The sequence below is a fragment of the Macaca mulatta genome, chromosome 11, assembly GCF_049350105.2.
Source record: "Macaca mulatta isolate MMU2019108-1 chromosome 11, T2T-MMU8v2.0, whole genome shotgun sequence".
NCBI lineage: Eukaryota > Metazoa > Chordata > Mammalia > Primates > Cercopithecidae > Macaca > Macaca mulatta.
The window spans coordinates 13,646,836-13,662,135 of record NC_133416.1 but is presented as its reverse complement, the minus strand read 5'-3'; the positions used below and the strand labels follow the sequence as shown (position 1 = coordinate 13,662,135).

The following is a 15,300-nucleotide window of genomic DNA, read 5'->3' as shown; positions in this document are numbered from 1 at the left end:
CTTTAATTTCAAAAAAGTAGTTTAGGTTTTAGTGTCTTTTGGATATTATTCTATCAGTTCAAAATATGACTTGAGTTTCCTCATGAAATTCTAAGTATTTTTCAGATCCAAGGCAAATGTCACCTCCCTTTTCCCCCCGACAGTAGTGTTTGTAGTTCCCTTTTCTGATTTAATAGTACATTTGATTCTTGATTCTGTCTAATTGCTTTTTTTTTTCTGTTTTCACTATTTTATAGACTTCTTAATGCTTTTTTTGTGGTAAATATGTTGCATTTGCATAAGGTCAGAAGCAAAGCAGTCACTTATAAAATATATTCCTTGCATAATAACAACATTATTAGATTATATCTACAGCTTCCTCTGAAAAACAATAAAGATATTTGGATCCAAGTGGTGTAGTATTTCAGGTGAGCAGAAATGTACAAATCAGAGAAGGTGGGCGGGATCTAGCCTATATTTGCATGTTAATATACTTGACTTTATCCTTTCAGTCATTACCACAAGTGGAATGTTTCAGCCCATGCCAGTGATAAATGGACACAGAAACTGTTGGGTTTAGAATTCAGTAACTCTTTCAAAGAAATGAAAACACTTTCGTGAAGGTATGTGAGACTGCATTCCTTGGTAGATCTTTTGGGATTAAGATCAGAATTATAGTAAAAACAGGCAAAGACTTCCTTAAGTATATGAGACTGTATCCAACAGCAGAAGGTTCTGATCAAGACTGGAAGTGCAATAAAAGCAATGAAGATAAGTATCAGAAATGAATGCTCTTCTGCAATAGTTTGATTGTAAATTTATTAATGACGCAAAGTATTAAAAACTTGGATTTTTTTGGTCTCTGGAAATGGCCACCGAAATGGACAAAATCTTTCTGACTCTGGCAATAGTGGAATTCATCATCGGCATGCTGGGGAATGTGTTCATTGGACTGGTAAACTGCTCTGAAGGGATCAAGAACCAAAAGGTCTTCTCAGTTGACTTCATCCTCACCTGCTTGGCTATCTCCACAATTGGTCACCTGTTGGTGATACTGTTTGATTCATGTGTAGTGGGACTTGCTCCACATTTATATGCCACAGATAGAGTACGAAGACCTGTTACTATGCTTTGGCACATGACTAATCACTTGACCACCTGGCTTGCCACCTGCCTGAGCATTTTCTATTTCTTTAAGATAGCCCACTTCCCCCACTCCCTTTTCCTCTGGCTGAGGTGGAGGATGAACAGAGTGATTGCTATACTCCTTACATTGTCTTTGTTCTTACTGATTTTTGACTGTTTAGTGCTAGAAATGTTTATTGATATCTCACTGAATATAATAGATAAAAGTAATCTGACTTTATACTTAGATGAAAGTAAAACTCCCTATGATAAACTCTCTCTGTTAAAAATTCTTCTTAGCTTGAACAGTTTTATCCCCTTTTCTCTGTGCCTGACCTCATTGCTTTTTTTATTTCTGTCCTTGGTGAGACATACTAGAAATTTGAAGCTTAGTTCCTTGGGCTCTAGAGACTCCAGCACAGAGGCCCACAGGAGGGCCATGAAAATGGTGATGTCTTTACTTTTCCTCTTCATAGTTCACTTTTTTTCCTTACAAGTGGCAAATTGGACATTTTGCATATTGGGGAACAACAAGTACACACAGTTTGTCATGTTAGCCTTACATGCCTTTCCCTCGTGCCACTCATTTATTCTCATTCTGGGAAACAGCAAGCTGCGACAGACAGTTGTGAGGCTACTGTGGCATCTTAGGAACTATACAAAAAGACCAAACCCTTTACCTTTGTAGACAGACTTTCCAGAAGCTTTTCTAAGAGAATAACTCAATGAGGAGCATTTGGGGATCACTTCCACTGTGTTTTTGTTTTTTGTTTTGTTTTGTTTTGTTTTTCCTACTGGGTTTCTCTAAGAATTTTGGAACATAAATGAAATCCCACCAGGCTGCTTTTGATGGTAATTCACACATTGCTAGTCGATACCATTTTAAAAGTAATCATTTTTGTTTGGAGCATTGGCAAGCAATATTTTAGCCTCACATATTATTTCAAAAAATCTAAATTATTTAATTTTATATGCAAATGATAGGTAATTGCAACTTGTGGAGAAAAAAGTGTGTGATTCTTTAGAAAGCAAGATAGATTATAAACTTGAATGGGTAAAAGATATACAATGTGGGTAGAAAATCTATTTAAAAACTAAAGTCACAGTAGGAAAAATACAGACTCATAGCTTCAAAGCCAAGCTTTTTTTTTTTTTTTTTGTTTTTTTGTTTTTTTGTTTGTTTTGAGACGGAATCTTGCTCTGTCACCCAGGCTGGAGTGCAGTGGTGCGATCTTGTCTCACTGCCACCTCCACCTCCCGGGTTCAAGCAATTCTGTCTCAGCCTCCCGAGTCTGGGACTACAGGCACACATCACCACACGAAGCTAATTTTTGTATTTTTAGTAGAGATGGGTTTTCACCATATTGGTCAGGCTCGTCTCGAACTCCTGACCTCAGGTGATCCACCTCTCTCAGCCTCCCTAAGTGCTGGGATTACAGACATAAGCCACTGTGCCTGGCCCCAAGCATTTTTTTAAAATGAAAAAAGTGGTATATTTTTGTTATTAGAAGTCTTATTGATAACAAGGAAATATGATGATTATATGAGAAAAGGATGATTTGTAGTATGAAAATAAATTATCTTTAAATGGAAACTGGAAACACATGATTTAATGCTGACGTCCATTTAAAGCCCCAAATAATAAACATTTTGATGTTCCTAGGCACTTGCTAATGTTGCTAAATTCTAAGACATGCAATAAGCATTTTCAGAGAGGCAGAAATCAGTTTCTACCATGTTATGTAACAGAACTAAAATTATAGAGTTTTATCTCTTAATTCACAATTATACTCACATTGCTACTATAAAAAGATCATAAATACATTTAGAGGATGATTGTGTTTGTGTTCGTTTATGTGACATGCATTTTGTTGCAATCTGATCACTGGATTTCTTAGAGGAAAAAATAGTAACAATGTTAGCCAGGAAGGCACAGAAAGCAAAGTGACGTTGTTTACAGAATGTTGCAGGTTTATTGTAAATTTTAGACAAGCATATGTATACATAGTCCTGCCTTGACTATGATAATCTAAGATTAGATAAGGTAACTATAGGTTGTATATAAGGTTAGGGGTGGGAAATTTTACTAAAAATTTTTGAATATGATGGCATAGATTAAAACATTGTACAGAAGCTGTATAATGAAATTTTTTTTACCAACGAAGGATACCTTTTAGAATTTACTTTCGATATATTCTTTATATTGTGCTAGAGTACAGAAACAAAAATATGCTATTAAATACTGATAAATGCATGCTTGTAAATTAATCTTGATGAAGCTATAGGTGAGGGCACCACTGCACAGCTGTGCCCTGGAGCCAGAAATGATGTTAGAATTATTAATACTTCCCCCTCCCCATATGCATCAACTGAAATTGTAAGTACATCTGAGCTATGTGGTATCATGTATAAATAACAGTGATGATGATAGTTTTAATAATAATACAGAATCTATTTTCTTAGTAATTTGCCTTTTACAAAATAAAATGTACATATATTATTTTAATCACTAATTTAGTATTTTATCAAAGATTATAATCATAATTTTCTTGCCTTGATAAAAGGTAATGTGCAAATCAAGTTGCATATATTTTAGACTTAGATATTGAATTTATTTTAAATATTTTTTAATATAAATGACTTAACTTTGTACTATTTACAAGATAACCCAAAACAGTATTTTTTATATTTTTGTGTCAGTAAACTTTTCTTTGGTAAGCAATTGATCCAATTCATGGGCAACCTTATTGGTAAATTAATACATGTCTAACTAAGAGTAACACATGTTTAACACTTAGTAGGCAGCAACCCCAGGGAGATGGGACTACAAGGAACAGGGACCTATTCTTCACAATAGAAGCAAAACGAAAGTAAAACTAGTAAAAGCAGCCCAGGACATATTCTGGTTATTGCAATTGATATATTGTAATCTGTATTTGTTTCGTGTGTGTGTGTGTGTGTGTGTGTGTGTGTGTTTTGAGATGGAGTCTTGCTCTGTCATCCAGGCTGCAGTACAGTGGGGTGATCTTGGCTCATGTCATATTAGTAAATATTAAACCTCTTCTCTTCTCTTCTTTTTGAGATGTAGTTTTGCTCTTGTTGCCCAGGCTGGAGTGCAATGGCACAATTTTGGCTCACTGCAACCTCTGCTTCCCTGGTTCAAGCGATTCTCCTGCCTCAGCCTCCCGAATAGCTGGGATTACCGGTGTACACCACCACGCCTGGCTAATTTTTGTATTTTTAGTAGAGATGGGGTTTTACCATGTTAGCCAGGCTGGTCTCGAACTCCTGACCTCAGGTGATCCACCTGCCTCGGCCCCCCAAAGTGTTGGGAGTACATGAGCCATCATGCCTGGCCAGTAATCTGCAAATTTGAATGGCAAATGAGAGCAAGCTCTGCACCTCCACTTTCTCCCAAAAAAGGCCTTTGTGGGAATTTAGCAGTCACCAAGCCACAATCCAAGAGCCATGCCCAACACATGCACTGCCACATGCACCATGGAGAAGAAAGACTGATGTGATTATGACCTACCCTGGGACGCAGCTGTTGGGGAAAGAGGGAGATTATCACTCATTTTTTTTTTAATTTATTTTTTATTATTATACTTTAAGTTGTAGGGTACATGTGCATAACGTGCAGGTTTGTTACATATGTATACTTGTGCCATGTTGGTGTGCTGCACCCATCAACTCGTCATTTACATCAGGTATAACTCCCAATGCAATCCCTCCCCCCTCCCCCCTCCCCATGATAGGCCCCGGTGTGTGATGTTCCCCTTCCTGAGTCCAAGTGATCTCATTGTTCAGTTCCCACCTATGAGTGAGAACATGCGGTGTTTGGTTTTCTGTTCTTGTGATAGTTTGCTAAGAATGATGGTTTCCTAGACTCCCACTAACCTCACTTGTCAAATAAATGCTCATTTCAACATTCTGGGTGTAATCATTGTGGTTATTTCAATGCACACAGTCGGGTAATTTATAGGAGAGGAACAAATAACCTGTTTCAACTGCTGAAATTGGCTTATCTCCAACCCATAGCTCTAGTTCTGAAGGCAAATAAGAGACAAATCAAGTATAACAAGGCATGTTTTCTTAAATCGTACTGTATGTATACATCAGGTAGAAACCCACACCTATACTGATTTCCAAGAAAGAGGAGCACCAGTTTCCTCACTCTCTCAGGTGGTTTATCTGCTATGTCTTAGTAGGTGGCTTTTTCTAGCAAAATCTTGATTAGACAGCATCTTCTTTGAGCCAGGGTCATGCTTTAAGGGGTGTTTTCTTTTTTAAAAAAAACTTTCATTTTAGTTTCAGGGGCGCATGTGCAGGTTTGTTATACAGGTAAACCCATGTCATGAGGGTTTGTTGTACAGATTATTTCATCACCCAGGTACTAAGCCTATTACCCAATAGTTATTTTAGGGGGTGTTTGTATATTCGCACAGTTGTTTTTCTTTCATTCTAGACACCAGATGGTATTTTGTCTAGAGTAGGACATAGATTACTCTAATTATGTAGATTGAAAAAATTGTGATTATTAACTTGGACTTTGAATACAACTCACAGTATATGGGACTTGTGGTTTTTATACTTGTTATTGCATCTTTTATTTTTAGTTTCTTCAGTGTAACTACAAACTCAAATGTTCTTTAATTGCTATCTCCTGACTGACTTGTTTTCTGTGTTTGTCACAGTTAAGCCATGCCTGTCAATGGAGTCTTCTTCTCAATTAGCCTTTATATGACTTACAAAGCATTTCTGAAAACATCAGTGACGTTTTCAGATAGGGCTATCTTGCTTCTTGTGTCACAAAATCTAGTTCTCTAGCCATCTTCAACTCCCTGGGCTAGAAGTAGTTCCTTTTCATGAAGAAAAGTACCAAGACTCCCCCATCTTGGGTGGCAGACCAGCATGTTCCTTTTGATTCTGTATGATTTCTTGATTGAACTAGAAAGATTACAGAACAGTGCTGGGTTTTTCAGGATTAGAATAGAAATGATTCATAAGTTCATATATGAATGTAACATTTTCTCTAATTTTAAGGAGGTACTTTCTTTTCTTGCTCTGATACTTGTTTCACAGTCAAGCCTTACTCATTTTCTCCTTTTGTGTGCTGCTAGTGGGACTGCCAACTAAGTTAGCACTAATTCATTTAACAAATAGTTATGGAAGACCTACTATTATCCAGGCCCTTTATGTTCTGTGAATTGGAAATATACCAATCAACAACAACAAAAAAGTCACTTATATGGTTGTTAAGAGAGTTGCTGGCCAATTTGCCAGTCAGCATCAATACTGGCTGAATAGAAACACATTGTCAGAGAACAAGGCAGGCAAAATCCTGTCCTGTCCTCAGAGAATCATAGATTTGCAGCTTTTGCGTAGAAAGATTTTTGCCTGGGTTTGGGAGTCACTGTAAGACATACATCAAGAGCCTCTCAGTGAGTGCCAGCAATGTATTCCAGACCAATTAAGTAATAAAAATCCCTGGGGGTGGCCCACAGGCATCAATGTTTTTTTACAGCTCCCACATTAACTGCAATGTGCAGTAAAGGTTGAAAACCATTGTATTAGAGTTCAAAATAATACAAATAAATTATGTAATATATTTTACTGTGGATATATTTTTATGAGACAAAGGATTTTACCAAAGGAAGAATTAATGAAAAGAATTTCCCTCCTACTCTCCGTCTTATTTTTTTTGCTATTTTCCATCTTTTTTACTATGTTTTTCAATTCAGTTGATAAGAGCTTATTCGGAATCAAATAGCCAGGAAGGCATTGGAAACCAAGCTCAAAAGTTCAGTAAAACAGCTCAGATAGAGGAATAATTTTGGTTTGTTTGCATACGCTTTTACATAATTGTGTAAAATCATCTCCCTTTTTGTCTATTTCTTTAAGAAATCCTAAAAGCTTCAAGACCCAAGCCAACTGTCATTATCTTCATGAAACTAGAATTAGTTATTGGCCATAGATTTTATAACACCCTCCTCTGTGTTGTAATTACATTTTGATCAAACTTTGATTACATTCAGTAGTAAAAGCACATTTAATGTTGATTTTTTTCACTACTCTGTGAGCTTTTTGATGCTTCTTTTTATTACACTTAATTCATCTAAAGTAGAATCGGAAATATGATGGAGTTTAATGAAACAAATGAATAATACACATATTATAGAGGTTATTTTTAGATAATTCTTTTAAAATTAAAATATTCAAATCCAAATGGTATTGACTTTCAGTTGAGGAGGAAATTACAAATCAGTGTAAAGAAATCTGTTGGGTATTTGCATACCTGACTTCGCCCTTCTAGATGTCCTCACAAATTGGAAACTGCTGACAGTACCAATGATAAGTTGGCCCATTTACTATATTTACTGTTTAACTTGTAAGTCAGTAGCTGATTAAAAATAATGTTAAAGTTTTTTTTTTTTTAATTAAGATATGTGAGACTGGATCTTCTTGCACATATTTCAGGCCTACTAGTGAGATGAATATTAAAAAAACCAGAAAGATATTTTGTGAAGATAAGTGAGATGGCATCAAACAGAAGATCATTCTGAGTTACTGTAAACATTTTAAATATAAATCTGAAAATCATCAAGTTGGATATTACTCTGCAACATTTTGACAGCAAAAGTATCAGTGAAACATAGTATTAGCTTTCTGGATTTGCTTCTACAGAAATGCCACCTGGAATTGGAAATACCTTTCTGATAGTAATGATGGGAGAATTCATAATCTGAATGTTAGGGAATGGGTTCATTGTACTAGTTAACTGCATTAACTGGTGAGGAGTCAAATGATCTTATCAGCCGACTGCATCCTCACCAGCCTTGCTATCTCCAGAATCAGTCAACTTTGGATAATACTACTTGATTCATTTTTAATAGCATTATGGCCACATCTATATGCCTTCAACAAACTAGTAAAATTTATTGGTATTTTGGGGGCACTGACCAATCACTTAGTTACCTGGCTTGCTGCCTGTCTTAGTGTTTTCTACTTCTTTAAAATAGTCAATTTTTGCCACCCCTGCTTCATCTGGCTGAGATGGAGAATTAGCAGAGAGCTACTTGTACTCCCACTGGGGTCTTTGTTCCTACTGGTTTTCAACCTTGCATTAACAGGTGGACTTAGTGACTTGTGGATTAACAGCTACACAACTTATGAAAGAAACTCAAGTTGGTCTTTAGATGTAAGGAAAATTCTATATTGTAATGTCTGGATTCTTGCCAGTTTGATCTACTTAATTTCCTTTCTTCTGTCCCTGATCTCACCGCTCCTTTTAATTCTGTCCTTGATGAAACGTATCAGGAGTTTGCAGCTCAACACCATGGGCCCAAGGAATCTCAGAATGAAGGCCCATAAGAGGGCCGTGAAAATGAAAATGAAAATGAAAATGAAAATGAAAATGAAAAAAATGATGGTGTCTTTCCTCCTCTTCTTTTTGGTTCACTTTGCTTCTCTCCTACTAACAGGTTGGATTTTCCTTGTACAGCAGAAATAGCAGGTCAATTTCTTTGTCTTGTTGACATCAATTATTTTTCCTTCAAATCACTCATTTGTCCTAATTTTGGAAAACCACAAGCTGAGACAGACTGCTGTGGAACTACTGTGGCATCTTAAGTGCTACCTAAAACGAGTGAAAGCTTTAGTTTCGTAGACTTTTCCAGATTTTTCTATATTCCAGGGGAATTAATGAGAACACATTGAAGATGTATTTTAGCATGTGTTTTTCACCCGGATTATTTTAAGGTATAAGTGAGCATCACAAAATTTCCCTAGAATGGCCTATAAATGAACAATTTACTCATAAAGTCAGCCAATGTAATACTAGATTTTTAAAAAAGTAATTCTCATTGTCATTTTAATATTTGCTAGTAACAAGGAAATATTTGAGACTTAATATAAATATAAAATATATAATGCAACATGTTTTATTTTATATGTGCTGGCAAATGTGTGATGACATTCATATGTGAGGAAAAAAAAGTAGTATTTGGAAATGGTTCTAAATACCATTAGAGCCTAATATCTACTCCAATTTTTATAACACTAAGTAAAAGACATTAAGAACTAAAAATGTTGAAAGCATATAATCTCATAACAATAGATGTAACTTTTAAAACAAAAGATAATTCTCTCATTAGGACCCTAGCTAGGAATTCAAGCTATCATACTTTTGTAGGATAAGTGCAAAATCAACTGAACTTCTAAAAAGAAGTTGAATACTTATCCCTATGTCCATAATGATGCTTCTATTTTTATAGGATCAAAACCACACTTTGACACAAGATCTCTGTGTGTGTGCACATGTGTAATGATATATTTTTGTCATACCATGAATACTAGTGTGTCACATCAGAGAAAACTAACACAACCAACTCACTAAGAATAAGAACATAAAGGAAAATTTATAAGAGAATGTCACATATTTGCATATATTTTAGGCATGTTTGCATTTGTGTATAGTTCTAGGTTGACTTTTACAATAAAATAATTTAAAGTAACTGAAAATGTATACAATATATAATCTTAAGGCCAGTCTTAAGACATTTAGATTTTTAAAACTTCATTCATTCTTAGATACTGTGTAATAAATTTCCTAATGATTATCATGGACATTATCTTGCTTTAGAAAGGGCAACATTAAAATCACATTGACTATATTTAGGTTCAGATCGTGAGGATAATTTGGTTTGGAATTATTCCTTTCAGTAAACAAGTTAAATTCCCTTCCCCGGCCGGGCGCGGTGGCTCAAACCTGTAATCCCAGCACTTTGGGAGGCCGAGACGGGCGGATCACGAGGTCAGGAGATGGAGACCATCCTGGCTAACACGGTGAAACTCCGTCTCTACTAAAAAAATACAAAAAAACTAGCCGGGTGAGGTGGCGGGTGCCTGTAGTCCCAGCTACTCCGGAGGCTGAGGCAGGAAAATGGCGTGAACCCGGGAGGCGGAGCTTGCAGTGAGCTGAGATCCGGCCACTGCACTCCAGCCTGGGCGAAAGAGCGAGACTCCGTCTCAAAAAAAAAAAAAAAAAAAAAATTCCCTTCCCCTTTTCCTTCCCCTTCCCCTCCCTTCGCTGCCCTCCCCTCCCCCTCCCCTCTCCTCCCTCACTTTCTCCTACCCTTCCCCATCCCTATTCCCTCCCCTCCCTCTCTCCTCCCCTCCCCTCCCCTTCCCTTCCCTTCCCTTCCCTTCGAGATGGAGTTTTGCTCTTGTTGCCCAGGCTGGAGTGCAATGGTGCAATCTTGGCTCACCGCAACCTCTGCTTCCTGGGTTCAAGCAATTCTCCTGCCTCAGCCTCCCAAGTAGCTGGGATTATAGGCATGCGCCACCACGCCTGGCTAATTTTTTTGTATTTTTAGTAGAGACAGGGTTTCTCCATTTTGGTCAGGTTGGTCTCAAACTCCCGACCTCAGGTGAGGATTACAGGGATGAGCCACTGCGCCTGGCCTAAACTTTTCTTTAATGATCCAGATTCAAAAGATTTAAACAACCATGCACAATCCTTGCTTCTAGTGAGTGGGACTTAGAAGTAAATGTCTTATTAGGATTAAGTCCTCACATCTCAGGTACTATCCTTGGAGAGATGAAGCTATATGGAGCAGAAACCTATTCCAGATAATAAAAGCACAGAAAATGACTATTAAACGATGAAGGCTGGGAGACAGTCTGGGACTGTGGCTACCACTGTATTGCATTCTCCCTATTACAATGACATTTTGAGATTAAGCTCTGCACCATCATTTTCCATAATAAAAGCCTGGGTTGGAGATGCAAGCCACGATCCAAGACAACCACGACTCTTACATCCAAAGCTAGTTGCAGGCAATCTGGAGAGAACTGTATCCTATCCTGGGAACAAATAATTGGGAAAAGAAAATGATTGACTTTTTTTTTTTTTTGCCAATTGCTTTCTCCTAAAGTAAGTTTATAGTCTTGATGTCATGAGACTTTTCGAGTTCCCCCGTCTCAGTTTGGTCACACAGTTGATTTATAGAGGAGCTGCCAATAACCTGAATAACCTGTTTCTAATGCCAAAAACGGCTGATGCCTGAGCCCTACCTTAGGCCCAGAACTTAAGATGAGAAGATATTTTGGGTGTGCAAGCCATGTTGTCCTTAGCTTTACTCAAAGAAAACATCCTAGTGAAAATATGCATGGATCAATAAATATTTCAGAGGGCGTGATAGTCTCTGGTGAATCTCTGATAGTTCACATGGTTTGCTGCTGCCCTTAATTTCATGTCCTTTGAGCTAGAAACTTCCTTAATTAAAATACAGAAACAAGGAGGCCATCTGCAAAATCCATACTTCCAGTCCACTCATCTGCTACATTGCTTAATGCTGTGTACAATGACCTAGGCCCTGAGCTAGATAATTGCCAAGAATAAATCTTCATTTAGAAAACTGATCAGATGGTTGGTTTGATAAATTCAGAAAAATGTTAGGCAATATTTTTTTGGGAAGGTTATTTGTAGAAGAAATCCCAGGTAACTGATAAACTATTTTCAATTTTAGCTATTTTGAGGGGCACCAATGTAGATGCAGCTTCAGAAGACAAAGGCATTATCCTGACTTGTACATTGCCACCTCTATTCCTCAGCCCCATGTTTAATAAATGAATCAGTTCTGGAAATAATTTACGTTCCCTTTTATATAGATATAACCTGGCCTCTGAACTTTGAAGCTTCTATTAATTATTTTCCTTTTAGACTTCAGTTTGAGATACTTTTGCAGTTTTCGAAAAACAATTAAAAAGTGAAAATGATCTCTTGAACAACAGTTCTTTTTTAACTTTAAACATCTTGTATCTTTGGCTTTTTGTTTTTTGAGACAGGGTCTTGCTCTGCAGCCCTGGCTAGAGTGCAGTGGCATGATCACAGCTCACTGTTTTTTGTTTTGTTTTTGTTTTAATCTGCTGAACATAATCTCTAATTCTCTGCCAATGATCTTAGAGCCAAGACACTCTAGTTACAATATTTCATTATTTGGCTGTGTGATTGTTTTTCTCCTTTTTTTTGGTTGATGAAAAGTTGTACCCAACTTCCTCACTAATAACATGAATGATCTCCGTATCTCTTTATTGTTCATTGATGCATTCCACTATTTTACAGTGGCTAAGTCCATATTCTTGGTGTTGAAAGTCATGAAGATGGTGATGACTTTGTAATGTTCATTGCAGATTCCTAATCAGGACAGAAACTGGCAGGGATGTCCTGCAATTAAACTACTAAGACTTCCATAGTTTCTTCTTTTCATTTGTAGTAGGCTCTTGGGAAGGTCCTTGGGCCTTTTAGTTTAGCAATGCCAAGAGCATTGCTGAAATTTGTATTTGTAAGGGTAGGGGGAGGTTTACTGAAATTTTGAAAAGATTCATGACCTGACCTGGTGGTAATCCTGCTGAGCAAATCCTATTTAGTTTGTTCATACTGCTATAAAAAATACCATAAAATGGGTGCTTATAAACAACAGAAATTTACTTCTTACAGTTCTAGAGGCTGGGAAGTCCAAGATCCAGGCATTCACAAATTTGATATCTGGTGAGGGTTCATTTCCTTGTTCATAGATGACTTTTCCCTATAATTTTACATGGCAAAAGGGGTAAGGGAATTATTTTGGGGTCTCCTTTGTAAGGGCACTAATCCCATTCATGGGAGTTTCATCTTTATGACCTGATCACCTTCCAAAGGCCCCATCTCCTAAGATCATCACTTTGGGGGTTAGAATGCCAGTATGTGAATTTTTGGGGGGCACAAGTGTTAAAACTGCATGAAGAATCCCTGCACTCAAGGTAGCCCAAGAAATAGACTAACATGAATCAATCCAACCCAATTATTGGGAATTCTCATAGTTCTTGCAGAGGTTCTTTCCTTGGCCCATTTTCTTGGAACTTCCCAAACCTAGTCTTTAGACTACTTTCCATGCTCAAACTTCCAAGTATTAGGATATTCCTTCCCCTCATCTTTTGTCCCTGTATTCCTCTACTTTCATCCTACCCCTTTATGCTTCTGCATGTAACTTTATTTTCTTCTTGACTCTATCAAAAGCTATTGATGTCCTGCCAGAAAGATCACCCATTAAAAGCAAACTGCAATATTTTCTAACAAAATTGAGTTAGGGATTCTCAGGACAGGAACAGACATGGCTTCAAATTTAAGATTGTCTGATCTCTACTCTGGGTAGCAAAGAAAAGTGTTTTCCTTCCATTCTGAGGACAATGCCCTTCCTCTCTCTCCCTTTGCTTCCATATCCCTCAATCTCACCACTGTCTAATAAAATAAGCCAATAGATTTAAGGCTGCAGAGAGTATAAAATACTTGAACTTACATAACAAATCATGTTAAATATTTATATTTTAGTATGAAAGACCCTCAATAGTTACATTAAAAAAAGTAACTATTACCCAGGTAATATTTCTGTCCAGAAATTTGAGAAACAGGATTATCTGTAATTATCTACATATTTAAGAAAATTGCACTCCTTATGAAATATATCTTTAGGAATTACTGGAGATTCATTTGAGGGCTGGTTGGTTACCATGACCTTAGGAAGTTACTTAACCTCTCTAAATCCGTTTGCTTCTTTGAAAAATGATAAAAATGTTTTCCTCACAGGGTATATGTGAGAATTATGGAGCTCATGTATATAAACACTTTTTCATAGTTTCTGGCATTAAAAACTCAATATATATTTTTAAATGATGTTGACGGTAATGATATGCTGTTTGTCACCACATGTATTTTTATCCAGAAAAAAAAACAAAAACAAAAAACTTTTCCTCTATCCCTTAGGTTACATACATTGCTATGTTCACCATTTTCCTTTTATAGCTAAAATAAACTGTAACACATCATTTCCCTTTTTTTTGTCAGCTATATTTCTTAAGTTTTGTATTTACTGATAATAATTATGCCACCTATGTCTCTGCTTTTTCATGCTTGAGGGATCTCTGGAACAATCAACATGCATCATGGTCTGAAAAAACCCAATTTATGGGCAATAAAGTGAATCATCTTATCATCAAGGACAAATATATCTGTTTCCTTTATTGACTGCTGACTATGTAGAGCATACCAACCAAATTGCCATTCATCTATCCATCCAACAATATTTATTAGCTATTCTGCACTGGGCAATGCTCTAGGATTGGGGATAGAACAGTGAACAAACAAAATCCTTGGCCTAATGGATATTACCTGGAAGCGTGCCAGGAAGAATAAACTCACTTGTGAATTACAACAGTAACTGGTTTATTCAGGTCAAAATCTTGTTTTGTCTCCTGAGAATTTCACTGAATTGCAACATGTAGGTGGCAAAGTATACCTCAAGAATTAAGAGCAATTGTGAATAAATGATAAACCACAGAGCTTACATTTACCTCCTAATATAGACCCATATTTATGTAAATAATATGTATGCATATTTACATTTATGTAAATTACATAATTACACATTTACATTGTAAATATGTAATTTTTACATATTTACATTTATGTAAATATGCATATATATTAGGAGGTAAATGTAAGCTGCAACTGTATACATATATAGTAAGTGGTAACTGTGTACATAGTTACTACTTACATTTATATATGTGTATGTACATATATGTATATATACAATGCACACACATACTGTTACTACAGGGTGTAAAATTGAATAGGATATAGTGTCTTCCCTCAAAGAGTTGTCAATTATGTTGGAGGATATAATAAATACAAAGTCTGTTTCTTCGGTTTAACAAATGATTGATGTGAGGAAAAAAGTTGTAGGAACATGTTCACATAGTCACCCAAATGGAGCATCCTACTCTGTCACCATTTCAGGATTAAGACTAGACAGTCTTCTGTGTTACAAATTGGGACATTAGTGCTCTGCGAAACAGTGATGTTCACCATTCTAAATCCCTTGGTATTACTATTTCATTTATTAAACTACACTTCTGATATTTTAGATTAAAATGTTTTGGCTTATTGCCGTCTAGGAAACCTGTCTTGAATATATAAAACAGACAGCTGATGCACAATCAGGGAAAAATAAGGCAACCTATGAAAATGGCCTTATGGATTAAAAGAAGTGAGCTCCTATATGGTCAGTGGAATCCAGGAAAAATTTAATGGAAAAAGTGTCATCTAAGCTTAGCTTTAAAACAGAGTATCTTCAAGTAGAAAAGGCATAAAGGAGA

At 36.5% G+C, this 15,300-nt stretch overlaps 1 protein-coding gene across 1 annotated transcript; it reads left to right on the top strand.

Moving 5' to 3' along the window:
- Positions 1 to 212: 212 nt before the first annotated feature.
- Positions 213 to 2,913, top strand: TAS2R42 (taste 2 receptor member 42). Its single transcript, XM_001083226.4, has one exon. It carries the CDS (start codon positions 848 to 850, stop codon positions 1,790 to 1,792), a length of 945 nt encoding a protein of 314 aa, XP_001083226.3. The 5' UTR covers positions 213 to 847; the 3' UTR covers positions 1,793 to 2,913.
- Positions 2,914 to 15,300: the final 12,387 nt, after the last annotated feature.